Source organism: Rhodamnia argentea, chromosome 1, assembly GCF_020921035.1.
Source record: "Rhodamnia argentea isolate NSW1041297 chromosome 1, ASM2092103v1, whole genome shotgun sequence".
NCBI classification, from domain to species: Eukaryota; Viridiplantae; Streptophyta; class Magnoliopsida; order Myrtales; family Myrtaceae; genus Rhodamnia; species Rhodamnia argentea.
This window is the reverse complement of record NC_063150.1, coordinates 29,855,592-29,882,398: the sequence shown is the minus strand read 5'-3', so window position 1 is coordinate 29,882,398 and position 26,807 is coordinate 29,855,592. Positions and strand designations below refer to the sequence as shown.

Sequence of the window (26,807 nt, the reverse complement as noted above, 5' to 3'; positions counted from 1 at the left end):
AAAATATGATCAGCTTAAACTACAAAAACCTTCTGGCGTCTCAAGGGTGCTTTTCCTCGAACTTTCGCTTGCTCCATGGGAAGCGGGATTTGCGGGATCCCTAGCATTCCTATTAATGGGGTGTATGGACCACATTTGTTTTTTTTTTTTGGGTAAGGAGTGGACCACATTTGTTCAATTCTTTTATTTATAATAATTAACTAACTCATTGTAGAATTGATTATCTTTCATTTGAATAAAAGACATAAAGTTCTATTTATAGAAAACATTAGAATATCCCACATTTTTCTTCAATACCAGGTTAGGAAATTAGGACCAGTTGCTTTAGAAAAGACAAGAGAGAACCAGAATTCCATAATCATAAATTCTCTCGTGGTATTTCATGCGTTCGAGATTTATCTTTACAAGATAAGCGTCCCAGTTAAAAAAAATTATTAGAAAAATTACTCTATGGTTGTCGAGGGAAAACAAAAAAGTCCACCGTTGGTATTTGGGGAGTTGCATATTTATCTTTCATCAACTTTTTGAAATCTAATTTTGTCGAATCAAGTCATTGAATTTATATTACTTTTAAATTACAAAATAAAAAATTTCTAGTTCTCCAAATCCAATTTAGGGTAGCTAACACATGTAGGAGCTGGTAAGAGTTTGACGGGGGATCAATACCAGTACCACAACTACTTCTTGGAATAATGAATTTGCTCAATGTGAACACTACACTCCAGAGTTTTCCATGTCAAAACTTTGGTAAAGTTACCAAAAAGCCTATTGCACTTTTGTCAATTCATTTCTAAACATTTTAATTGTGTCAATTTTTCTGGTCAATAATTGTGCCAATTTGAGTCCTAACCTTTTTTACGTTTTGCCAATTGAGTTCATTCGATCAATTTCAACTACAATCGTTGACGTAGACGTCGGTTTTCCTATGTAGCGTGGCTGGCGCTGGCATAAGCAATTTTTTTAATTTTTAAATTTTTGTCTGATGTTTAATTAATTTTTTTTATTTTTTATTAACTATGGCCGGAAGGGGTTGCCGAGCCCACGCTGGCCTTTGGCAAGGCCGCCTTGCTCAAATTTGACCTCACCCAAACCATTACGGCCAACGCGGTGAGGCTAGGCGAGGGCCGCGACCTACACCAACAGCCAATGAGGACTCAGCTACCCTCATTAGCCACAATAGAAAAAAATTATAGAAGGAAATAAAAAAATAAATAAAAAAATAAAAAAATCCATTGAAAATATTGTAAAAAAATTCTACACATAAGCGGGCTGTACCATATATGATGTCCGGCGTCCACATCGGTGATTGGCTGAAATTACTCAATTGGCAAAATATGAAAATGTTTAGGATTCAACCGACACAATTGAAAGATTCACGACTAAATTGGCACAAATGCAATATATTCAAGACTTTTTTTCGGATAATTTTCCCAAAACTCTTATATGCTGTACTAGACATGTCAGCTCCAATAAATCGAATCTGAACCTTGAAGGATTTGACTAGAAAAATTATGCCTGTCAAAGGACTTTTAGGGGAGAATGTATACAGATTCAAAAATAAGATTGAGACTCTACCAAGGGAAGAAAGATCTGGCAGGAGTATGCTACAAGTGGCATTAACACCAAAGAATCTAAACAAAAAATGATCAGCCCAAACAAGGAAAAAAAAAGAAAACTTTTTCATGGCAGGAATTTATTTTTTCTCCATTCTCTTAATCTACAATCAAGTTATATTCCAAGCCAGTTAGAATAATACATCAGACTAAATGTAGTTTTCCTCGTCAAGAAATTACCATTAGCTAATGTGATTACTGGCTATGAATTATCATTTTGGTTCCTCAAAAGAAGATGGTTTGTGCATCTAAATGTAGTTTATTGAGCTAAATATCACCTTTTCCATGACTTAAAAATCAAACAACTTACAGTTTCCTGGATCTAATTATGTACAAATTAGTTCATTATCGAGGCTTTTCAATGATTCATCATAGTGTGATAATAACGCACAAGGTCGCATAAAGAAAAGTGAAAAGAAAATCACAACAGCGCCTGTATTAATAGTTTCTTGAATAGATCTAGTTACTTCAACTTCCTAGGCCTACTATTTAAGGGAAGATTACCAAAGAAGTCCTAAATCTATTGAAATTGTGACAATTCAGTCTTCAATTTTTTTTATACCAATTGAGTCCTAAACCGTTTTGCATTTGTGCTAATTTAGTCCATTTGATTGGCCAACATCTGTCGTGAATGATTTTTATAAACATTTTATTTATTTATTATCTTATCTTTTTTTTTCTTTATCTTTTTTTTTTATTTCGTTAGTCCTATGGTGGGCTAGGGTCGCTAGAGCTCGCCGACTACTAGGTGAGGGCCGCATTGCCCTCGGCCGCCCTTGCTAGTCGCGGGCGAGGTCGTTTGAGGGCCACAAAGCCCTCGCCGGCCACTGGTGAGCTTTGGTAATCCTTGTTTGCCATAGGAGGAAAGAAAAAAAAAGACTCGAAAGAAAAGAAAAAATGAGTAATACCATGAAAAATCTCAAACCGGCACACCCGTGATAAATTTACCTTAAACTATTTTTTTGACCATAAAAAACCCCAAACAAATACATATGTGATAAATTTATCCAAAATTATTATTTTTAACCATAAAAAAGCCCATACTTGGTACACCTCGATAAATTTACCTTTTGTTGGTTTCGATCAAATTGGACTAATATCACGAAAAATCTCAAAAAAAATACATTTGTGACAAACAGAGAGTAAAAATTCCAAAATGATACATCCGTCAACCGCCATATGTCACCCAACTCGGTAATTTAACGGTAACATTTAACGGAAACAATAGAGGGCAGATTTATCACAAATGTACTATTTTGAGGTAAATTTATCACATGTGTAATAGTTTGGAGTTTTTCGTGGTAAAAAAAGTAATTTGAGGTAAATTTGCCACAAGTGTACCGGTTTGTGATTTTTTATAGTATTAATCCAAGAAAAACAAGAAAAAACATAAAAAAGAAATATAAAAATATTACTAAATATTTTTCACTTCAGCGCCGGTTGGCCAAATGGATTGAATTAGTATATATGCAAAAGGTTTATGACTCAATTGGTAAAAAAAAAAAAGTTTAGGATTGAATTGACACAATTGCAATATGTTAATGGCTTTTTTGGTAATTTTCCCTACTATCTAACTGGTGGAAATTAAGTTTGGCCCGACAACAAGATGGAAAGGAAAAACTGAAAAAGAAAATCGGTGGAAACAAGAAAAATATGAAGAGGAAGGAAAGCATTTAGTTAAAAAAAAGCCAAGCAAATAAAGTTCCATTTTAGAAAGGGAAAAAAATGGGACTTTTAGGCCATTAAAATGTAAAATTAAAGGTTCAACATATCAGATGGTCTCTAGGATTTCTTTTTGTGGCTGAAATTGAGCGTAGATGGGGAAGGATAGTGAGCAGACAATGCGGGAGGTCTAGTGGGTTTATATCAGAAAGTCAATACCTATTTGATTGGCTAATTCAGATTTGCTGGATATTCCTACATTCAAGTGCGGACCTTTTCGTGTATTAGGTCTTAATTCCGAGTGCTAATCCAACTAGATTTATATGCATTTTTTTTAATGCAATTTTCATTATGATTAATTGATTTAGGTCTTCAACTTTGTTTCCACACACGCTCCAAGCTTGACTAATGAAAGGACGTTGTCAAATCATTGCCAGATTGACCAAAAGTTTCTGTATGTTCTAAAGCACGAGGGCTTTTGTTCCCCCTTCATAACCCATTCATTGGGGTCGAGGGTGAATGGAACCAATTAGAAGCGCAAATTGCGCAAGCAAAGTTGGGGAAAGGGGCTGCAGCGCTATGGCTAGGACTCGTGTAAGAGGAGTTGGGGAAAGGGGCCGCAGCGCGATGGCTAGGACTCGTGTTGGAGGAGTTTTGCGCGTGAGCTACTACTCATGCGAACCGACCAAAGTTCCTGCATGTTTTGCAGATTGGCCATGCCCTTGTTTCCACACATGCTCCTGCAAATTACTTCCATCGCCATGAGCAAGTTGACAACTCGTCCAACCCTTGTAATGAGGGTCAACAGAAAACAGGAGAAGGCAAAAGCTACTGATTCAACGTACCGCCTCTTCGCAGTTAGAACCATCACTCAATCTTGATTTCTGCAACATAGCAAACCGAAGATAGAACCTCCAGAAGTAGCGACCGCACAATGAGCTTCACTCATCTTCTCGGAACAACCCAGAAACTGGCTAACTCAATTCATATTTCATCCATGTATAATGAATAAAACTGCATCAGAAAACTGTGATAAAAAATAAATCTCACCGCCAAGCTGAGACAGCAGAGCTGACATTGGTGAACTACAGAAGTAACCTCACTCGCCAGCCGGAGAAACATCATGCAATTCCAATGCCCTTTTTCCTTCAAAGAAAAAGCATGTCATACAGCCACATGATTAAATCGCAACCCTTCATAAGATGAATGTTTGTGACACTTCTGTGTTATTTGGCATACCGCCGAAGCTTGGAAGTACAGAGCCTGTTGGAAAACAAAAAATCAAGAGGAAACAGCAGTAGACCCGTGGCTCCAAATAAAATTAGCCACCATCTTGTCTTTCTGTTCCATTATGTATAAACTATTCTGCCTTTTTCTTGTCCTAACTAAAGAGAGAATGTGGATATGAGAATGGAAATTTTCAGCTACCACCCCAAAATAAATGCATGTATTTCAGCCCAACTAGAGACAGTATAAAGAATGCCAGACGATCCCTTCCAATCAGCAGAGCTCCCTTCGTTGTATTCTTTCTGCTTCTTGACTAACCCGGGGTAAAGTTCAACAAAAGAAACTCCAAACTGACTTCCCACCTTCCGTAAGCTTGAACTTGACCCAATCACAATTCCAATATCTGCCTTAAGGAGGCAAAGTATGTCTCCTATTGAATCTCCAATGTAGATGGTCAAGTTCCTCTTATTGTCCTCGCTGTCCTTCAAAATTGCATCAAATTCTTTGGCCTTGTCAATGGGAGATTCCATCTTCTCGACAATTTCACCGGTAGCAAAGGACTCATCAAAAGTCAACTCATTTGTATGTACATTCAGAAGCTGTAAATCCCCTGTGCGACGAATGTCGTAAGTAAATTACATACCCTAGGCAGATAGCAAGCTCTAAAGTTCTCAAATGCACAGACTGTAGATGACTCGAGAAATCAACAGATGGTAGTAGCACTCCCAGGTGCTTTCTATGTATTTTAGTGTACATGCATGTAGAAAGTCTTATGCAAAGTATGGGTGGCCCCCAAAAGGAAAGGAGTTTACCTGAAGAAAATGCTGATCTGATTAAATCACCACACCAACAGTATGAGAGCACATGGACATTGACATCCACCATCTCATTCTTGATGAGTTTCTTGAAGAAACTGGTGCAACCATCCTGAAGAATCATCCTCTCACCAGCTTTCTTTATGTCTTCAAGATTCAGACCCTTAAGAACCCCGGACTCGATCACTCTGGAATTTGCCCGTTTCTCAAAATCGGACAGCTGCTTGAGTGCTTTAGCCAGAGCTTTATAATCAAATGCCTCAGCTGCCAAGTACAACCAACAATGAAAAGAAAATTAGACAGTACTGGCAGGAGAATATTTCCAGGCGTTGAACAATAAATGCCGCAAACTATACCTTTTTCAGCTGGCATAATGTTTTCTATGCATTGTTCATACTCCTCTGTATACTGTCTGGAAAGGATGTCCCATGTCTTCCTCAGTTCAGCTGATGGCATCCTAGCAAGTTGACTTTCAGACTGACTTGTCTCAGTCCTCGGAGCAGTAACTATGGCAATCTCAGCCAAAATGGCAGAAGAATCAACGACCGTGCAAGTCAGATCAAAATCAGAAAATAACATAAGACGATTCGCTGCCAAACTGGGCTCTCTAATCAAGGGGACAATGGTAGGCTGGGCAAGTGGTTGGGCAAGAAAGAACTCTATTTCAAGTTTCATGGCTTGGTGATATAGATTTTCAATTACGTCAAGCTCCTCGCCTGTCAAAGAGACACTTAGTTTATCCAGCAAGTCTTCAATTTGCAGAGCTGCTGCCTAAATTAAGAGAATAAAAATACTGAGCTATTGAAAAAAGAGAACCTTCCAGTAATGTATTTCACACCAGAGCTGAAATAGCAAACTAAAAACCACATCACCTCCCAAGTACGAGAAAGGAGAAAAGGTCGCAGCTGAAGTGTATGACCAACCTGGAAACCCTCAGATGAGTAACTGCCGATCCACCTTTTGTATGGGTGACTGTCTTTGTTGGCATCTAAGAGTGTCTGGAACTCCTTACCCAGAAATGCATATAATCTCATGCATGGTGTCATGGCACCAATAGTGTAAGCTGCCACTTTTGTTCTCTCAAAGGGAGTAGCAAGTTTTCCAGGACCCTTGACTCCTTCAACCTTCCCTGAGGCCGTTGCCAACAAAAAATCAGTATACTTAACAGTTGCAGAGTTGGGAGTGCTCTCCTTGGTAACCTCCGATCCCCACTCCTGTATAACTCATACAATTAGACCAGGAAAGGACTTGCATGAACGTTGACAAGAATATTGGATGATTTCGAATAGAGAGTAGTCAAGCCATTAATGTTAATCATACTAACTCAACAGAATAATCTGCTCAGCCATTACTTGAAGTAGAGTAATTTCCTGGGAGAATGTTGATGTACTGTCCTTTTCTCACCGTCAAAAAAAACATTTACATTTTCTAATCATGATAAGTGACTCACTTTCATGCTATGAGTTACATATACATAGAAAATAATTTATATATAAGTCTAAGACAAATGCTACCTTCACAAGGGCAGCTGATGCAACAGGATATACTAATGACAAACCTGATGATTTTCCACATGTACAGGTGTTTTTCACTCTCAAATAGTCTAATTCCTCAGTCCCAGTGTGAAAAAAGGTGAAAAGCTTCTTGTACCGTTTCTCATAAAGGTTCATCAAGCTCAATTACTATATCTGACGTCTCAATGTAACATGACATGCAGCACATTAAAACAAAACCCAGGAGCTGACGCATCAAGTAGCAATAACAAAGAGAGCCCTGTTTAGTTGTGAAACTTCTTGGCCCAACTATATCCATTTCAAGGGGGACAGCCTATAATCTCGTTGGCTGAAAAAGGAATGGGAAGGATAAGACAGACTCCCTAGTCCCTGAAGAACAGTACTTGGGCTGTGAGCACGATGAATATACTGTCTCTCCAATGGATAGGAGAAGTATGTTACATCGATCTTTTTAGTGACAAGCATACTTATAATAGATCCATTAGTTATGTAAGACTCCTTTATATCAGTGTAACATAGAACTGTTCTCACATAGATCCAGAGTATGAATAGATCAAGGATAAGGCTTTGACCCATGGATAAGTTAGTTAAAGTTTTCTTATCTAGAGGTAGGGTTTATGAGTTGATTTTTCTATAGCACTAACAGTACAAGAATGGTCTTTGCTTTCTCAATCAGTTGCCCAATCTTAATAGGTTTCCTTCTACATCTTCCTGGCAATATCTCTCTGGGCACCTTCATCATGGCCAAACAGCATAGCTTGGAAGTGGGTGAAAAGCAGTGGACACCTAAAGTACGGACTCATGTGATCAAAAATGGCATGTCATAGATGAAGAAAGTACCTTTCTTAGCTTCTCGTAACCAAGCACTTAAAGAAAAACTCCTATAAGGTAACACCAAAAGACTCTTGGCTCCTAAGTTAAACTTAACAACAACCATTTATTATCAATGTATGACGACAAACACTAATTATCATCCTTTCTTGTGCTCATCCATTTGGTAATCAACCATGTTCAAAGGAACACATAATGTTCCTCCTTACTGACCTGCGTAAATGAACCGTGCATTCTCAGCTCCTCCAATACATCCTTCCTTAGTTTAGATATTGCAATGTTTGCTTCGTCATCGTCGGTACACTCTTCTGCTAATTCGTAACTAATGAACAGATGGTGGAAACAGGAATTTCAGTACATGTAAGGTAATAATTTCAAACTTTCTGCAAGAAAACAAATAAATGATCTATGGCGTATTCAAATGCATCTCTTAGCATCATGAAACACAGTCTCGAGGACATGGAGACAAATTTCCTCTTCGGTAATTGAAATTATCCAAACAATTCCACTCTTAAAATGCGGCCTCTGATATTCAAGGTTCAGCTATAATTGAGACCATCCAACGCCTAGTAATCTATTTTCTCTCACACAACCTAGTTCAAAGCAACAAGCTTCATGTTCGCTAAAAATCACATATTCACTAACCAGAACACTTAAATAAACAAATCCCCACTTTCGCATAGATGTTGACCCACCACTTAGTAGGAAGAGTTTTCATATTCTCACACCCAAAATCTACTGAAAGATAAACATCATGAAAAACTACAAACACGCAGCTCATTGTAAGGTCCCCTAACTTTAAAACATTGCTATTTGACTCAATTTTTGCATCTAGATCAAGATTTCCAAGTTTAATGTAGATAGACACAATAACGCGTGTTGAAAATGAATTATTCTGCCAAAATTCGCTTATAATGTTCTACAAGGTAGTTCAGCAATGCGAAAATAGAACCAAAACTTGCATTATTCCTTGATAACTTCATCAACCGTCAAAACAAGCAGATGGACTGAAATCGCAGCGCAGATAAAAACTCACGCTTGCGCGAAGGCTTTGAGGAAGTAGACGTCCTGCGCGATGTAATGCCTGAAGCTGTCGATCTTCAGGTTCCCGGAGGCGAGGCAGAGAGCGAAGGGAGTGTACATGGCGAAGAGCGACTCTCTGCGGAACTTGATCCAGAACTTCCCGGCGAGCCCGACCTCGTTGTCGACGGAGATGGATGACATCGGAGCCGCCCTCGGTATGGCCATTGGCGGCGGAGGGAGCGGAGATCGCCGGGCGATCGGGGGCGATTGCCCGCGCCGGCGGGAGAAGTGAGATCGGAGAGAAATGGAGCGGAGAGAGAGGAAATTGGCGAGCGGCGATGCGATTGGCTTGGAAGGGATTACGAGCGAGGGCATCCGGTGGAGAGAGAGAGAGTGTGTGATGGCGGAGGAGGAGGTGGGGTGGTGGTGGTGGTGGTGGCGGCGGCGGCGACGGTGGAGGTGGTGGGGGGTCTGGTAGTGCGGGCGTCTTGTCAAAGAAGGGAAAAGGTTAAAGGGCGAGAGTCATGTGGGTTGGGCCCTTTTTCTTAATTAGATAATTACGATCGATAATTAAATATAATTAAGTAATTAGTTAATCAATAATTTGATTATCTGTTGTGATGTTGTTTAGCAATTTGTGGGCCCCACTTGCCCTTGTAGCGTAAACATTACTGCTTGGATTTTCCTTTTTCCATTTTTATTTTTTTTTCTAATTTGCTAAATAGGTCGATGTCTGTCTTTTTTTTTTTTTTTTTTTTTTTTTTATATAAAAACTTTTTTTTGGTTGCTTTTAGGGAGAGAGGGCATGCCTGCATATTTCCCTTCTCCAAACACACATATGGCCCGTTTTCTCCCTCAACATGAATTAAGTTTTAGCCTTTAGCATTTTTTAAAAACTCAAATTTAATTTCAAAAAAAGAACTAACGAAAATCAAAAGCGGGAATACCGGACACTTGGCTTTCGCGAAATCACGGGCACATTCGGTAATCGAAAATCCCGAATTATTTCTAGCTTCGTATCTCGCATGAAAAGAAGCTCGAGCACGAAGATATGTTTTAAATATCCAGAAACCGAGCACGTGTCTTGTTATACTGATTTGATTGATCGAACATCTAAAATAGTTATCAATCAAATTGATGAGCACATTTTTGTTTAAAATCTCCATATCTAGACAAATATAGATATACACACATAAATATAAAACTTTTTGTCCCATATTTTTGTTGCTATACGCAATTAATTTGTAAAAATGTTTTCACTCTGCAATTAGCTAGATGGTGATTTTTTTATACTTAATTTAGTGAGAAAGCTAACGTGAATATTAAATAGAAGTTGAATCCAAATAGGAATTTGCCACTCCCCTCTGCCCAACGTTGACTCTAGACTTGTCGTCCTACTCCTACATCAGTCCTAGGACTCTTTCCCCAGTCCTAACCTTAAGTCCTTATTCTCCACCCGAATGGAAAGCAAGCAACAAGCCAAGATGGACTCAACAAACAAATTCATATGGAAAAAAAAAAAATCAAACTGAAAATAGATGACATTCGCGGTACATACGTTCAACAGACTAAAATCTGGCTCTGCCGATTTATTTGGCATCCAACGGCTCGAGTATATAAGCTGGCATTTTGGTTTATTTCTTCGATAGACACCGCATAGATATTCGAGGATCCAATAAATCCGATGCAGATTGCAGGAGAGAGTTGCATTTAGTATCGATGAGAGGACTCTTTTCTTTTTAACACAAGAGTTTAGCAGTTTTGTTGAGAAAATTGAATATTAAGAAAAGAAAACCTTTTGAGTCTCAATCTACCTACAAACCGCGTCGTAATTTTCTCATATATGTACTAAGCTCTAATGTGCATGATGGTTACGCGACACTAATGATTAATTCGAAGTATCTAAACCTATCACTGTTCTTCAATAGAATTAATTAAGGTGCTCCGCACATATTATTGTACTTTACACACTTCAAAAATTTCATGGGGATACAAACAAACACGATAAAAAAAACATTAATTTTATTTTGTATGGTAAATTTTCAATATCTTATTAAAAATGAGATAATTACGGTGGTTCTTGAACTTGGCCCAATGTGCAATGTCGTCCTTGAACTTTTAATTTATTGAACGTGGTCATTCATAAAATTTTAATTTATTCAATATGAATCCAAATTTCCGGTAAACGTTTAATCTAATCCTTAAATTATAGGGATCAAGCAGAACATTTACCAAAATTTCAAAAATTATGTTGAACAAACTAAAAGTTTGAAAATAACATTGCATATTGAGTCAAATTTGAGATCATTCACGAGATTTTTTCACGAAAAAAAATGTAATTCCTTAATTCTCTGAACATCTTGTTTCTGTCCTTTTTTATTTTTATTTTTTTGCCCTTTTATCTTGAAGTCGAGCTCTCTTGGGCCGAGTAGAGTAATTTCTGCTTTGTTATGGAAGCTCACACCAAACTGCGGCAGAGCATGAAAACGAAGACGACGACGACGAAGACCACGAAGAAGAAGAAGAAGAAGAAGAGACCGAGAGCTGAGAGCGACGAGGACTGAGAGGAGCATGCCGATGTTCAGGTGATAATCCTTCGCGGAATTGATCTGCGCCATTTCTGCAAGTCGATGTTTTCCGGTAGAAACGCGACCTCTCTCTGCTCCGTCTCCATTTACTTGCTTCGCGAGAATGGCGATATCGGTGTAGGCTTGTTTCGCTCTCGCAGTTTGTGTACTGGTTCGAGTAGGGCTCGTTCCGTCGGTTCTAATCCGTCTGCGAGTTGCGCGAGCGGCGAGTTTGGAGCCGGCGGTTTTAGGAGGCTCTGCGATGCCGTTTCCCGCTTCGACGCGATCGTCAAGATGCAACCTTTGCCTCCCATGAAGGAATTTGGCCAGGTGCTGTCTGTGGTGGTTAGGATGAGGCATTATTCTGCCGCTATAGCTTTGATCGAGGAGATGCATTCTCGTGGAGTCGATTTGAATGCCTATATCTGGGGGATTTTGATGAATTGCCTCTGCCGTTTGAGGAGGGTGGAGCTAGGTTTTTCTGTCCTGGGCAGGGTTTTGAAGCTCGGGTTCGAGGTCAACTCGGTGACGGTGAATACACTGGTCAACGGGCTGTGTGAGGGTGGAGACATCGATCGAGCAGTGAGGTTGGTCGATGAAATGGGAAGTCATGGGTTGAAGCCCAGTGAATACACGTATGGAGCCATTCTGAAAGGTGTGTTGGGGAAGGACGATAGAGGTCTGGCGACTCAGTTGCTGAGGAAGTGGGAAAGAGAGAAATGCAGGCTGAATGTGGTTGCGTACAACACTGTGATCGACGTCCTCTGTAAGGATGGGCTAGTGGCGGAGGCCGTAAACCTCTGTAAGGATATGGTCGATAGAGGCGTCGAACCAGATATAATCACATACAATTCATTGATTTGGGGTCTATGCTGTTTAGGCCAGTGGAAACAAGCTCTTGCTTTGTCGATCAAGATGGTAGGGAAAGGTGTCCAACCTGATTTATTAACTTACAGCTACTTGATTCACGGTGCAACTCCTCATGGTCGGTGGAGGGAAGCTCTAGTTTTGTTTGAGCAGATGGTGCGGGAAGGCTTCGTCCCAGACGCTGTTACTTATACCTCGTTGGTTCAGTGTCTATGCAGTTGCGGTAAAAGCTTAGAGGCTAGAAGGCTGTTGATTGATATGGTGCAAAGGAGGGTGATCGTAGATGTTCGAACCTTGTCCCCTGATGTCAGGGCACTTTGTATGGAAGGGATGGTAACCGAAGCGAAATGTGTCATTGATGGGATGATTCAAGGAAGTGTGGTGTCTGAAATAGTTAGATCGAAATATTGACGGATGCTTATTGCCTTACTGTTCGAATCGATAATGCTAAGTTGCTCAAACTGGTGGTGAATAAAACCGCTCGCCTGATGTTTATACTTGCAACACTGAAATAAATGCATACTGTGATGCTAAAAAGTTCGACGAGGCAATAGAGCGCTTCACAGAAATGCCTGATAAGGGTTCAATTGCAAATGCCAGTCACATATAACACTCTGATCGGTGGCTTATTCCATGCTGGCAGACCTGAAGCTGCAGAGAAGCTATTTGATTAGATGCAAGCGCTGGCCTACTTCTGGACATTTTCACCTATATTCTGCTGAACGGCTTTTGCAAAAATCAGAAGATTGATAAACTGTATGGTGCACGGTTACAACCTTTGCACATTAAGTATTCTTGTAGAAGGCTTATGTAAAGAAGGGAAGGTAGCCAAAGCCCAAGAGTTGTTTAAAGACATGTAATGGAATGGATGCTCTCATGATGCTGCCACTTACAACGCTTCAGTTTGAGGATATCTGTTACTTAAGGGCAGTGAAACTTCTTGGTCTAGAAGGGTTTCTCTACTGATGCATTGACAATGGAGTCGCTGTTTAATTTGTCATCTGCCGATGAAGTTGATCCTGATCTCTTACAGCTAATACTGAAGTCTTTGTGAACTTTGCTGGTCTCAAGTCTGTGAGCCTGCTGTAGAATAGATCCACACACTTGATGTTAAGTCCAAGCGACCCTGGTCAAATTTTTGTATACGTGGGGTTGTGCCCGTTTGGTCCAATAACATTTGGAGAGACGCTCCAGTTACATATGATATGATAGTCTTGTTATATCTGCAAACAGCAGCGGATGGTCTAAGGAGGAGAGGACATCGCGTAAAATGCACAGTATCATGTTATCAGACTGGCAGAGAATCATAATGATTTGGGGATGGATGTTTTGGGAGGACTCACCAAACGGTGTGGATTGCTTTGGCAGCACTTTAGAGCAGTATAGTCTATCTAAGTTTTAAAAATTAACTGAGCAAGTTGTGAGAAAGATTTGTTCACTTAGTGGAGTTGGGAGATCAGTGTCAGGATAAGACTGAACTCTAAATTGTGAAGAGTGTTACTGGATAAGAATTTCACTATCTTTGCCATGTCTGGCGTGGCAGCGAGACTTTTTCGACTGTAATAAGGTACAAAATACCACCTTCTTTTATTTGAAATGAGATTTTTGATGTCAGTTTGGCCAAATCTTGTTTTAGTCAGAACTGGTGCATTCATTTCTCTTACTGGTGGGGAAGACTGTTTTGCTCTTGAAAGGCTTACTGAAGTGTGAGATCTTCATGTCCTTCGGATTCCTAGCCTTGACACAGAGTAAGTTGCCAAGAAAACAAGCTACCGTGATTCATTATTGTGGCACCTTTGTCTATTAAAGCCGAGTCATTAACCCTTAAAAAGGGCCGTGTCGACACCAGAAGGAGAATTCTTATGGCTCGGTTCTCCGGCCAAACAATTTATCGTCTTTATTGTAGCAAATCTATCATTGGTGGGGTGACGTTGCGGAGCAGCCTGCAATCATTTCAAAAGCTTGCGTTCTAGTGCTCGATGCAGAAATTGGAATCGAGAGCTCTCTGATATCCTTGGCACATATCTCTCTGTAATTTTGGCTCTCGTCAGCAGAAAAGAAGGCGATGGAGCCAAGGCACGATGTGAGCTAATTTATGATCATATGCTTGAGTGAGAATTCTTGCATCAATGAAATAATTGAGCTATGTACTCGTTAGAATGCAGTCAGGGGCCAGGAAGAGTTTCTGCTGTCGGTATATTGCCAAAAAGAGCATGCGCGCGCACGGCAACACTTGTGCATTAGAAATCAATTTGGTTTTCTGTTTCGGAAGCATTTCTGGAGCAGAAATTCTACTCCAAAAGTGTTGCCGTGCGCGCTATAGTTTCAACAATTTGCAGTATTACTACCTTTCCATGCCTATAAAAGTCTTGTACAAACTGCATTCCAAGAGCAATGAATCCTATGGTGATCTGCTTTATGTTATAAGTAACTTTCTGTATTACCCTCAATTTATTTCACAAAAAATAAATGATTTGAAGTTTATATTGCTTAACATATTTTGTTAATAAGTATATATATTATTGTCGATAACAATTTTATTTAAATAATTTGTGGCAAGTAATACATGCGATCATTTTTAATTAAATATTTTTTAAAGACCCTTAGTGATGAGTAATGGCTTTATGTCGTAAGTAATTTCTACGTAGGAAAAGTGACTTTCACTCGATCCATGTAGTAAGTAAACTTCTGATGTTGATTAATAACTTTTAATAGCAAAAAGTGACAAATTAGGTTTAAGAACTTATTCATCTAACTACTAGTAATTAAATAATTACCAATTTTCACATACATCTAAGAAATATCAAAATATTTTTTATGTTTCTACGAACTATATATATATTTTCTTCCTTTGTTGCTCGAATTTATTTGTTTCTCTATTTAAATTTTTGAGAAGGAGTACTTACTAATAAAAATCGAAATTAAATAAAAATACTCAAATATTTGTTTTTTTAGAGGGAACGACTAACGTCCAAAACTGCCAAATTAAGTGACTGGCTTGCACCGGCGCTTCACTTTCAGCTCGACAATGGCGACCCTTCTTCTTCCTCGGCCCCTCGCCGACGTCTCCTCCTCCGGCCACTTCCCCTCTCGCCGGAGCCCCAGCCATCTCCTTCCTCTCACCGGCCTCGCGGCCCGCTCTCGCCGGAGGACCTGCTCTTCCAGACCTCTCACCGCGCGGTTCGCCCTGACGGAGTCGGATTCCCCGCAGTCAATCGGATCCAACTCCGGTTCGCTCCTCCGAGAACTCGCCGTGAGGATTTCGATCGTGTTTCGTGGGGATTGTGATGCGTTGTCGATTGCTTGTGGGCTCACGTGATGGGGGTAATAATCATGTTGGGTGCTGTTTGAATTGCAGGAGAGCTTCGACCTTCCTTTGGATTACTTTGCTCAGCTTCCGAGCGACCTTCGCTTGGATGTAAGTAGTAGCGATAGATAGTGAAATTACGCGGACGCCTCTGCTTTTTCGGATTGTGCGTAAGATTTGTGACTTCATGATCAGTGCGTTCTGGTCGAATTATGGAGGGGCGTACATGAATGTTAATTACTATTACAAGAGTTGTCACTGCGGCCATGGGCTGTAGTTGAAGTTGCAGGTTACGACCAACTTTGTCAAAGCTGTGAAGCTATCCTGTTTCACCCCCCAATTTTACGCATTTTCGTAAAACTAAAGGAGATGCCCATGCTTGTTGACCATTATTATGGGGAGATTAGGGGATGCTGCCGATTATATTGGGTGGCCATTTGATTTATAGGTGTCCGTGTGGCTCTGTGCACCTTTTGTTCCATCTATTTTGAAAAGGAGGCATCAGCCATGCATTTTAACAAATTGAAGGAGGTGTCCCTAAGATATGCCCTTGTTTTAACATTTGGATGAGTTTGACTTTTTCATGTTGGGACTTTTTTTTTTGGTTACATGTTGAAGCTGAATGATGCGGCTTTTGACCTTTCAAGTGGGCCAGTTGTTGATGAGGTTAGTCGTTAAGCTTCAATTCCCACTTTTTGTGATTCATTTGTTTTGGGCGCATGGTTTCACTGATTGAAAGGAGTTCAGATTTTCTTACTTGTCCTTGGGAACTTGAAGAAGCTTGAACAGAGATGTGTACAAACTCTAACAAGTTCTATGTTTTTTCCTTTTTTCCAATGGTCAGTGTGGTGAAGAACTTGGAGAAATATTGTTAAACCTGTCGAAATCGTGGGAGCAGGCTGATACTTCGACATCTACGACTTTGGCAAGCAAACTCCCTCTGCTAGAGAGCTCTTTGACTGATAATGCGAAATCAGGCATGAAGAAAACCCTGGCTTATTGATGCTTAATACATGCTTAAGGATCTGTCATGAGGCTCATGATCGTGCATTTGGTGATTTAGCATTGGGGAAGCGCTTATTATCCTCTGGAAGGAGGTTCCAGTCCATGGGACAGTATGGTCAAGGAGAACTTGACAAGGTATTTCTCAGAGCTTGTGAACTCTCAGCTTGAACGAAAACTAGAGGTCCTGTGGCTTAAATAGAGCATTTTTACTCTGCCAAAGAAGCAGAAAATGCACACTCGAAATTCAGATTTCCCTACACCATTTTAATCCATATTTAAACTTTGTTGAATGTCTGAGTTTAAGACTTGCAAAGATAATTAGTTAGCAAGAAAAATTTCCTGATCAAATCTTTAAAGTTAGCCCCCTACACTTCTGAATATCTGAACCGAGTCACTTCATGAACTCTTTTTCCTTGTTTTCTGAAATTTACATTTCTTTTTGTGATTGACTCCCTCTGTGAAAGAACTGGAGGCTCTGAAGAGAAAACCATGAGTGATCATGCATAAGGACCCTAAAGATTGGCGCCTAGTTGTTTAAAGATATCTTTTCCACTTTTGAATGTGGCATAACTATTGGATTCATATGAGGTCTGTAAGCTGTTTCAAATTGTTGTTAGATTGCAAAGACAATGATTGCAACTGGAAAGCGTTTGGCTGCAACCCAAGTATCTGCTGCAACGGTTGAAGAACCTAAGGAGGAAGCCCGAACTTTTAAGGTTGGTTCTAGCTCTCTCCTTGAGGTATCAAGGACAAGCTTATTAACATAATGTGATCTGTAACTGGTTCTTCACATTTTTTCTCAAATGCAGTTTGGAGAACTTCAGGTAGAAATAACATCTGATAAAGCCAACATTGGGGCTGCTATTGGTCTTGCATTTGGGTAACTGATGCTTTTTATCAGGAGTGATTTTTTTGCTTAATTATATTAGACTGAAGAGGATTAAATTGAAAACCACCGTTTGAAATGCAGAATTCTTTCATGGCAACTAGCTCAAGGTGTTCAAAACATCCCAGAGAGCTCTTTGCAGTATGCAAATGATAATGCTTTGCTGCTGGCCAAGGTTTCTGAGAACACCATCTTCAACCCTGTGTGGATGTCCTCTTGTACTACATTTACTGAACACTGATACATGGAATTCTTTCAATGCAGTCTCTAAGGGGTGCTCTACTTGCGATGGGCTACTCATCAGCTATCTTGTCTGCAGTTGCATCCTTTGGTCTTATTTTACTTGCAAGACGTCTTAAATCTGGGGATAAGTGAGATTGTCGTAGTTTTGTCTAAGTTTTGCCTGTGGACAGCCATTAATTTGTGGAAGAGCTGAACTTGACCGAAAATGTATTCCGATTGTGGGCATGAATCCATCAGTAATTGATATATACTGATAGAATATATCATTATGTACGTGAACATTTCTGGCATGGAGAATGCTTCTCGGCATGTTCCCTGTTGCCCCATAATTGGACAAGCTGATTTGATTTATTGCATCTTGAAGCAGTTGTTGCTTTGTCCCCCTACCTCTTCCCGTCTACTGTTCCACTGGTATTATACACTTTCAAAAAAAGCACCCGCAAAATATGCATCCTTTCTCACTTGCTTTCATCTTTAGAGGAAATGCAATGAGAGGAGGCATTAAGTTACAAAGTCCTCAATTTAAGAGGCGCCAATGTTACGCTGAGAATGAAGAGGGAGGGACAGAGATGGTTTGGCCACCAAGTGTGACAGTCTTGATCTTTACCTCTTGATAGTTTAGTAGTCATATGTAATAACCTGGGGGAAACTATGCAAGTGAAAGTCCAGAAAAAGTACCGAACGTTGGCTACTGATGAAGGGTTCCAAATTACATATCACCTCTGATTTTATTACCAGTCTATGTGGGGCTTGATTCATATCAATTTACCACCAATCACCTACTCCTTTTGCATTTACTACTGAATTTGCGTCCCTCTTCTCAGTTTGACAAATCTGTCCAGCGAATTCGTACCGATGACGACGCGAATTTCTCAATATTGAATGCGCGTCCCCCTTCTCCTCTAATGGGATCCTCCATGAAACCTTTTGGGAGATTTTGTGGTCACGGAAACATATCTAATCAATCGCATGCCAACTCGGGTCCTCGGGGGTCGAACTCCTTTTCAGGTGAATTTTGGGAAACGTCCAAAGATAGATCACTTAAGAGGTTTTAGCTATTTATGCTGCGTAACCACTGAGGGCCATCGGGACAAAATGAGTCCCCGTGCCATTCACTGCATTTTCATGGGATATCCCTCTCTACATAAAGGTTTCCGTGTCTTGGAGATATCTAAAGATCTCTTTTTGGGAAGCCGAGATGATGTTTTCCACAAAGATATATTTCCTTTTCAGGAAATGACATCTTCGCCTCAGCAATCTGCCTCGACATCTGATCGTTGCTAGTTTCTATCTGAGGAAGATTTGTTTTTGACACCACAATATGTTCTTATGCTCTGGATCCGATGTCTTCTCTACCAGTGACGGATAATTCAGTTTCTTAGTCAACTTCGGAACTTATGATTAAGCACTCAGTAATGCCATCTAAGGAGCACTCTTCTCCTGCTTCATCGGTGGCCACTCCACAATCGTTCTTTGACGGGTCCTCTTTATCTGTTCACGAACGGACTCATATTGAGCAATTTGCGGCCGCAACATTCGTCCTCCCACATGGACCATAGATTATGTATGCCCTACTTTGGATTCTCCACGCACTCCTTTTCTTGTTCTCTTATGTTTCGTTTAGTCAGTAATCACCAAGGCACATGTTTTGTATTAGCCCCATGTCCGAGGAACAGGATCCCTTTTCCTATGATGAAGCAGCTCATGATCCACAATCCACATCGAAAATCAATTGGTTGTAAATGGTTATACAAGATAAAGTACAAGACAGATGGTTCTGTTGAGCTCTACGAGGCTCGATTAGTGGCTAAAGGCTTCACGCAACGAGAAGGTTTCGATTATCATCAAACTTCCTCCCCAATAGCAAAGGAGGTGACTATTCCTTCGTTTTTATCTACTGCTGCTTTTCGCAATTGGCTCTCACACCATCCAATGGAGATGGTTGGGCCAGCCCATCTCCATCGGATGGCAACCTCTTATTCGGGTCGGGCGCCATTGATTTTGCCGGGGTCGGGTGTAGTCCACATAGTGGGAGGGATAGCTGGCTTGTGGGGAGCCCTCATCGAGGGCCCACGCATCGGCCGGTTCCACCGGGCTGGGCGGGTCATGGCCTTGTGGGGTCACAGCGCGTTCCTTGTGGTCCTTGGCTCATTCTTGCTGTGGTTCGGGTTCAACCCGGGCTCATTCCCCACCATCCTAAAGATGTACACCACCGGCGGCAAATTCTACGGCCAGTGGAGCGCCGCGTTAAGTATAGAAAGTAATATGGCCCAAAAAGAAGAAGTCAACGTCTCTCTTCTTCATGCAATGTAGTCGTAAAAGCTTACGTCGGTGCCAATTTAGTTCATCCGCCCAATTTTGACCGGAAGTTATTGACGTTGACGCCGATTGTCTTATGTGACACGGCCGATGTTGACGTGAACATTTCTTTTTCAGGATTTTCTAATAACTGGCTTTTTTTTCTTTCTCCTCTTGTTTTTCTTTCTTTCCCTCCCCTTTTCTTAACAGTAGAGGAATCCCCTGTTTTTACGTAATTTGGCTACTGGCTTTCAACTTGTACTTTCCATATTAATAATCGCGTGCCATTTCTACATATACACCAATCACAAAAATCTTGGTAATGCTTAAATCTTCAATATAAGTATTTTTTTTTTTTTGAGTCGGATCAATATAAGTATTCCAAGTCACGAAAATTCCCATAATTAAAAAGAAAAATATAATAATTTTTCCCATCCAAAAACCGTTGCAACTTCTAAGTAATAACTTCCTCAAGAAGCTGAGTCGGTATTTACTTGGAGAACAATATTGAGTTAATTTTCGGAGTGAAGAAAAATAAAAAGGAAGTGAGAAAAATCCAGCTGGCGACAGCCACGCCACCAAATCAGCCCTCGCGTTACACATAAGCTCGCGGACATACGTGCCACGTGTAGCCTCGTGAGTGGCCGTGATGAGATTCTCCGTGACCGCCTCAACCCCAGTTAGCCGCCTCGACCTTCTCTATATAAAGCGCTTTGCATGGCGCATGCAGAAGTCATTTCATCTCGCTTTTTTTTTTCCCACTGTTCATCGTTAAAAGTCGCGAACGAATTCTCGAAAAGGGAAGAGGAAATAATGGAGTTGAATAGAAGCATTTCGCGATTCTTCAGCAGCATGAACAAGATCAACCAGCTCCAATCCGGGTACCTCGCGGCCTCGGAGGAGATCGCGGCGCTGAAGGAGTCGAGGCGGAGCATCAAGGAGAAGCTCCGGCAAGTGCGAGGCGAGCTCGACATGGTTGACAAGATCAACAACCTCAGGAAATGCGAACGGAAGCTCCTGAAGGCCGACAAGAGGACAACGATCGACGGGCTGGAGCAGCTGCTGGAGAGGACCCGGGCCCAGATACAGAAGCTGGAGAGGGCCGGGGACCGGGCGTTCGAGAAGCGGGAGAAGCTCAAGGCCAAGGCCGTGAGGCAGGCCGACTTCGAGGGGGATTACAGCAGAGGGGACTCCTCGTCATCGCCGATCGTGGTGATGAATAAGGTGGACGACGTGGTGGCGGTGGCGAAGATGATGGAATTACTGAGGCCGTTCTGCCGCCCGACGTGCAAGATCGGGGATGAGGTGGAGGTCGGATCGTCCGACGCAATCAGAGAGGCAGCTTCGAAGCTCGAGGTGAAGATCAATGATGACAGCGGCGGCGAGACGATCGCGGAGGCGGCGTCAACGTTCGAGGCGAAGGTGGTCGGGAACAGCGGCGCGGAGGAGAAGTGGGAGGCAAAGACTAAAGTCGGTGCGAAACCATATGCGATGAAGATGAAGGCGGTGAGGTGACCGGGGGGAATTAATTATCGGAGAGACGCGAATTTCGTTTTATTTCTTAATATTCGATGATGTTTGGTGTGTTCTTTGTATGAGTTAGGACTTGGAAGCTATGTGGAAAGAGGTTCTAATCATGTATCGCAAGCTTCTTTGCTATTTGCCACATAAATAAAACTTCAGCTTAGGGCTTTCTATTAACAATTACGCCTTAGGTTCGTTTTTCAAATCCACGTAGGATCCATATTAGGTCTGTGCAACCGAACCGGTTCTATCGAAGAACCGCACTGGACTACCGTGGAAATCGGTCCGGTTTCCGATTCCGAGTGGAGAACTATTCAGGAATAGGACCGAACGGATCGAATTTGAAACAGGTTCCATAAAGCCTAAATACCCTACTTCTTTTTTTGAGAAATGCTTTCCCGACAAGACTATTAGGGACCGTACAATCTCAACTATAGACTCACACATCGTCATCGTGGTCAGAAATAACCGACAGGCTGGCACTTCCTTTTTCTCTTGGCATCTTTTTCTTTCTCTCTCCAACCTCACTCGTACGGTTAACGCGCGCGCTACTCGTGCTCCTCCTCGCTCACTTGTTCGAACCTCGCAACCCTTGCTTGTTTCTGACTCGCCCGTGCTCGCTCTCCCTCGACCATCTTTTATTTGAACCGTTTTGTTGCTAATATAATTTTGCCATAAAAAAACAAAAACAAAGAAAAGAAACAAAAGAAGAACAGGTTCTCTGGTAGACCATTGAACCAAACCGAAAAAACATGGAGTTTTCGGGATTGATTCAAAGGCAAACATGGTAGGTTTCAAGTTCCATAAATTGAAAATAAGTTGTAACAGGGTACGATCTAGATTAGAGTCTGGAACCTACTAACCCGACTGGCCCACATCTACGGCCTTGGTGACGATCCCATGTCATGATCCACGATCCATGCCATGATCCAAGCACTTGGCCAAGCTGAAAACTTTGGCTATGAATTTCACACGATTGATTAGTTAAGTGGGGTTAGAAGATTCACTTCATCGTTTGAACAGACAATAGGAATTCTAGGAAAATGTCTTTTTTTTTTTTTTGGTCGAATAGGAAAATGATTGGATGATTTGAAATCAAGCGGTAAGTGGGTCGGGCCGTGCAAAATCAAATACAAGCCCATTAGATTTCAAGATTAAGTGAACTCAGTATATTCTTGACATAAACTAGTAATCTACCCTAATTATCACGTCAAAACTACCCTAATCTTCACTCGATAATCCTACTTGATGTTTTATCGTCGCGTCATCGCTCGGACCGGACATAACTGGATTAAAGTCACGAAACTAGGGGCGAGCCAAAATCTTAGAGGGCCTTGGAAATTTAGCGGAAAATAGTACGAATTGCTTAATTAATTACATAATCAAAGAATTATGTTAGACGCGGAAGCTGGGGGAGACTAATGATTCCGCCTTCACTACTAATTGATACGACCCATGATAAATTTTTGATCTAAGCCCGATGGAATCACGATGATCAACAAAATATTTATATGGGTCGGGTCATGGGCATTGGGGGTTTTTCCCGGGCCCACCGAAGTAGAAATAAGTGCCCCACTCGTTGCTGTAGGAGCTCTTGATGTTGTAGCAGTTGGTGTTCTCGGCCAGGGTGGAGATGCCCTGGGCCGAGCTCAGGCTGTTGTCTGCGTCGACGACCTCGAGGTTGCGGAAGTACCCGGCTTTGCCGAACCCGTCCCCGGCGAACCGGCCCGACCCCATCTGGGTGGTGGTGTGCCCGCCGTCGGGCCGTGAGTTCACCACCTCGCCGCCCCACTCCACCATCGTCGCGTGGTCGGCCAGGTGCGTGAACAGCTCCGCCGGCCAGTACCCCACCAGCGTGTTGTCCCCGAAGCCCATCCACCAGTTCCCCAACTTCGGATCCTAAACAAAGCCCAATAGAAAACAAAAATAAAAATTTAGGTCGGACATATAGTGCAAAGATTGAAACGGGTTTACAAAAAAAAATTGAGACGAAATCGAACCTTCCAAATGAGGATGGTGATGTCATATTGGCTGCCGGAAAACGACGAGACCGGCGAAATCGCTGCCCCGATCGCGATCCTACTGTTTGTCTGCACGAACCCCGCGCACAGCAGATTGTAGCACCCCGTTGCTTGATACGAGTCGCTCTGTTTAATCGAAGTAAATCACATAAAATAATTTAAAAATCACTCTCCCTCAACTTGGACACACAATGGGAAACAAATTAGCCTCGACCCAAGAATAAGGTAAGCTATTCTCCGGATAATGACGTAATAAATAAAAGCCATCCAGTGTTTGGCACGCAAAAATCTTTGCACGTGCAAGAGATTCTTGGGATGGATCTGACGTAATGTGCGGCACGCGGGGTTTCCTAATGCCCTAATTCCAAACTTGGCCACGTGGCCGTCTCTTTCATGGTTGTCGTCTTATACTTAAGATTTAGCAAGGGGATCGTCATAATTAATTTTTGATTTATTGGTTGATGATATGATATATGAGGAGATTTTAGAGTATTTGAAAATACTATAGTTTTAAATTATCTAATCAACCAATGAAATGAACACACCTCGGCCTGAAGTTTGACTTTTGACTACATGGAGCGTATTTATAGGCTGAACTGTAGGCTGTAAAATGTATGCATATGATCATGATCAACTACCTTGGAATCAATAATATTTTTATCTATTTTTTTTAAAATAGAGGTACCTGGCAAGCCCGATTGAAAATCGAAATTAAATGCGTGCTCGGCGATGAGAGAGAGAGAGAGAGAGAGAGAGAGAGAGAGAGCTGACCGTCCAGTATGTGAATAATCTGGGCCGGCTATCCCCGTAGAGCTCCGGACTGACCTGACTAGTAAAACAATCAGAGCTTTAGAAAATTAATGGTACCATAATTAAGTAAGCAATAATTCATTTTTATCTTTTTTAATTCTTTCTTAAAATTCAAAAGGGGGTTATTATAATAGTTTTTTTCCATCTTCGGAAGATGATATTCTCGGAATGAATGAGATTCTTCTTCCCTTCCCTCTTTTCTTTTTGTTTTTTTAACGAGGGAAAGGGTAGTGGGGATTGGGTGCGGGCGAGTGCAGGAGATGGAAGGAGAACCTGCCATCCGGCTTCGATGCTGTTGAGATCGGTGCCGTCGAATGATCCCGAGAGGATCCAGATCTGGGAGAGGCTGAACTCGTTGACCTCCTCGATCGACGGGTCCCACACGTTTATAGTCGCCCGCGCCCCGTACACCTCCGGCGACGATCCCGTGTACGCGATCGCATGCTATCCGTCGTGCAACCAAACCAAAAACCCAACGCATGATCATATTACAAAAGCCAGATTAAGCCAATCACACATCTTTAAAGAAAAAAGGGTAATTCTGTCTTTGGCAAAAAGAAAAAGGGTAATTAACGAAAAGCAATAATTATAAGCTTCTAATAACATCGGCCATCGAATCAGATTAGGATGGCGAGTCAGGTCCGAGTTATCGACTAGCTACGATCGATTCAGCTCGAGTCTTGATTCGACAAGGCTCGATCCATTTTATTATCGCGGTATTTCAATTAAACTAGGAAAGTGATATATTTGTAGTTTTGTTGAGAAGACAAACGAAAAGGACACGATACCAAGTTGTCGTATCATGACACAGAGAGTCTTGAATTGGAGTCAAGAAGGGGCACCTAAATCGATTGGGATCCACTGACATAAATGTGACGTGATCACGCTTTCACTCACCTAATTATTACGACAAATTCAAGGATATGTTTTTTTATTTTTATTTTTTTTTAAATTTCATATTTACCGAGGTTGGACTAGGGCAAGAGTCATTTGCTCAAGATGGTAAACAAAGTTCATGTCGTCACGTTACTATCAGACTCAAAACCCTAACCAAGATCCTATTCTTATGTACAAATATCTAGAAAAAATAAATCAGAAATTAAGAAAAATTATGTTAATCAATTCGGATAAATCGATGTCCTAATAAGAGAGAGAGAGAGAGAGGTGTGGTGTACCTCGTGGCCGTTCCCGCTGACTATGTCCGGCGCGTCGGGCTGCCGCCGAGCAAGGGCTGGCAGCGGGGGCTGCTTCTTGCCGAAGGCGAACAAGGACTTAGCCCTCAGCACATCGTGCACCGTGCTCCGCCGTGCCGGGACCGTGCCCCTCGGGCATCGCGTGCCGTTCCGGTGCCACGCCTGCCACGCGCCCTTGGCTGCCGCCTCCGCTCCGCCGCTGCTGTTGCTTGAGGCCGAAGCATCATCTGGTCTGGCCACGACGGATCGCCTCCGGGGCATTTCCGGTGGCGCTTTCTGTTTCCCAAAAGTTATGTGTTCAGTCGCTATTCTTCCTTCACGTAAAAGCTACAGCTGATATGGAAAAGGATAAAGAGGGTCTTTCTTTCTTTTCCCCACTTCTGTTCATCTTGCATGTCAAACTATATGTTTAAGAAGGTTTTTTCACTGTTCTTCTCGAAGATTGATGATTTACAACTCTAGATTTTGCATTGCTTTTCACATTTTGCTGCACTGAAAACAAAACTGTATCTTGGGTTTTGGACATAGGATTAAGAGCTAAAGACACATGAAGAAAATTCAACATACACCTCCTCCTAAGATGCAATATCCATAGCTTTGCATTTCTCTACATGTCTCTCCCCTTTGCCCAGTGTTTCCAAGCAGAATGTGTTAACTATAAATGTGAAAATAAATGAATAAACAAAAAGAAAAAGAGAGAGAGATGTTATTTTTTTTTTTTTGCTGGTGCACCTGGATCTTGTGGTTCTTTAGAAGGGGGTGATCCAGAGCTGGTTGTCTTCTTTTGTGGATACAGTCTATGATATCTCCATCTGGGCTCTGCCAAAATTGCAACAGACTTAACCAACCAACAGAAGAAAACTACATGCCAAAATGCAAATGCTGACCAGCAAATAAGCTCCTGAAAGCAGGAAAAAAAAGAAGTTTGCATACCTCAATGGTCATAACAGGTGGCTTGTTTATCTTGTCCAGGTGCCTCTGGATCCTCTTTAGCCTCAGGCTGCTGACTTGTCTGTGGTCAGTGTAGTTTAGAGCAGAAGATCTCTGGAGAAAGATGGAGAGATAGATGCCCACCAGGAGAAGGAGAAGAAGAAGATGAGGAGGAGGAGGAGGAGGAATGAGATGTGTCTTGCTTCTCTGAAAAGCTCCCATAATCCTTTGTGTTTATCTCATTCAGTGCCAAGAGGGAAGATATACAACACCGAGAGTGAGGGAGACCCCAAAAGGAACAGGAAAAGGAAACACTAGAAGTATCCCACCATTACTAGCAAAACCAGCTGCTGCAGAAACCCAAATTCACCTTTCTTTCCACCAACTCCAAACACCCATACACACCCATAAAAAGGATGTATAACAGGAAAATGACCCCAACCCAACACACTGAGAGAGAGAGAGAGAGAG

The 26,807-nt window shown here is 41.6% G+C and overlaps 3 protein-coding genes and 1 long non-coding RNA gene across 4 annotated transcripts; 2 read left to right on the top strand and 2 right to left on the bottom strand.

Moving 5' to 3' along the window:
• Positions 1 to 4,396: 4,396 nt before the first annotated feature.
• On the bottom strand, positions 4,397 to 26,523 carry LOC115725997 (bifunctional TH2 protein, mitochondrial). The gene is made up of 7 exons (XM_030655690.2): positions 26,504 to 26,523; positions 8,699 to 9,100; positions 7,876 to 7,984; positions 6,241 to 6,531; positions 5,674 to 6,088; positions 5,315 to 5,581; positions 4,397 to 5,112 (listed from the first exon to the last, which is right to left on the bottom strand). The coding sequence occupies exons 2-7, from the start codon at positions 9,058 to 9,060 to the stop codon at positions 4,700 to 4,702; spliced, it is 1,857 nt and encodes a 618-aa protein (XP_030511550.1). The 5' UTR covers positions 9,061 to 9,100; positions 26,504 to 26,523; the 3' UTR covers positions 4,397 to 4,699.
• Positions 11,165 to 13,716, top strand: LOC115726004. Its single transcript, XR_007197566.1, has 2 exons — positions 11,165 to 11,270; positions 12,763 to 13,716. It is a non-coding gene; the product is annotated as an uncharacterized LOC115726004 (long non-coding RNA).
• LOC115725999 lies at positions 15,074 to 17,916 on the top strand. The gene is made up of 9 exons (XM_030655692.2): positions 15,074 to 15,372; positions 15,478 to 15,537; positions 16,045 to 16,092; positions 16,271 to 16,403; positions 16,490 to 16,566; positions 17,049 to 17,147; positions 17,241 to 17,311; positions 17,402 to 17,492; positions 17,582 to 17,916. The coding sequence occupies exons 1-9, from the start codon at positions 15,148 to 15,150 to the stop codon at positions 17,690 to 17,692; spliced, it is 915 nt and encodes a 304-aa protein (XP_030511552.1). The 5' UTR covers positions 15,074 to 15,147; the 3' UTR covers positions 17,693 to 17,916.
• Positions 22,719 to 26,807, bottom strand: LOC115725998. The gene is made up of 7 exons (XM_030655691.2): positions 26,340 to 26,807; positions 26,139 to 26,225; positions 25,389 to 25,682; positions 24,487 to 24,657; positions 24,175 to 24,228; positions 23,383 to 23,529; positions 22,719 to 23,281 (listed from the first exon to the last, which is right to left on the bottom strand). The coding sequence occupies exons 1-7, from the start codon at positions 26,556 to 26,558 to the stop codon at positions 22,904 to 22,906; spliced, it is 1,350 nt and encodes a 449-aa protein (XP_030511551.1). The 5' UTR covers positions 26,559 to 26,807; the 3' UTR covers positions 22,719 to 22,903.

Coding starts and splice junctions, on each gene's coding strand:
- LOC115725997 (XM_030655690.2), bottom strand. CDS start 9,060: ATGCCCTCGCTCGTAATCCCTTCCAAGCCAATCGCATCGCCGCTCGCC. Junction 6,532..7,875: donor TGCACGGTTCATTTACGCAG/GTCAGTAAGGAG, acceptor TGAGTTATACAG/GAGTGGGGATCGGAGGTTAC. Junction 6,089..6,240: donor ACTCATCTGAGGGTTTCCAG/GTTGGTCATACA, acceptor CTCTTAATTTAG/GCAGCAGCTCTGCAAATTGA.
- LOC115725999 (XM_030655692.2), top strand. CDS start 15,148: ATGGCGACCCTTCTTCTTCCTCGGCCCCTCGCCGACGTCTCCTCCTCC. Junction 15,373..15,477: donor CGCTCCTCCGAGAACTCGCC/GTGAGGATTTCG, acceptor TTTGAATTGCAG/GAGAGCTTCGACCTTCCTTT. Junction 17,493..17,581: donor ATGCTTTGCTGCTGGCCAAG/GTTTCTGAGAAC, acceptor CTTTCAATGCAG/TCTCTAAGGGGTGCTCTACT.
- LOC115725998 (XM_030655691.2), bottom strand. CDS start 26,558: ATGGGAGCTTTTCAGAGAAGCAAGACACATCTCATTCCTCCTCCTCCT. Junction 26,226..26,339: donor CACCTGTTATGACCATTGAG/GTATGCAAACTT, acceptor CAATTTTGGCAG/AGCCCAGATGGAGATATCAT. Junction 24,229..24,486: donor GCATCGAAGCCGGATGGCAG/GTTCTCCTTCCA, acceptor TTTACTAGTCAG/GTCAGTCCGGAGCTCTACGG.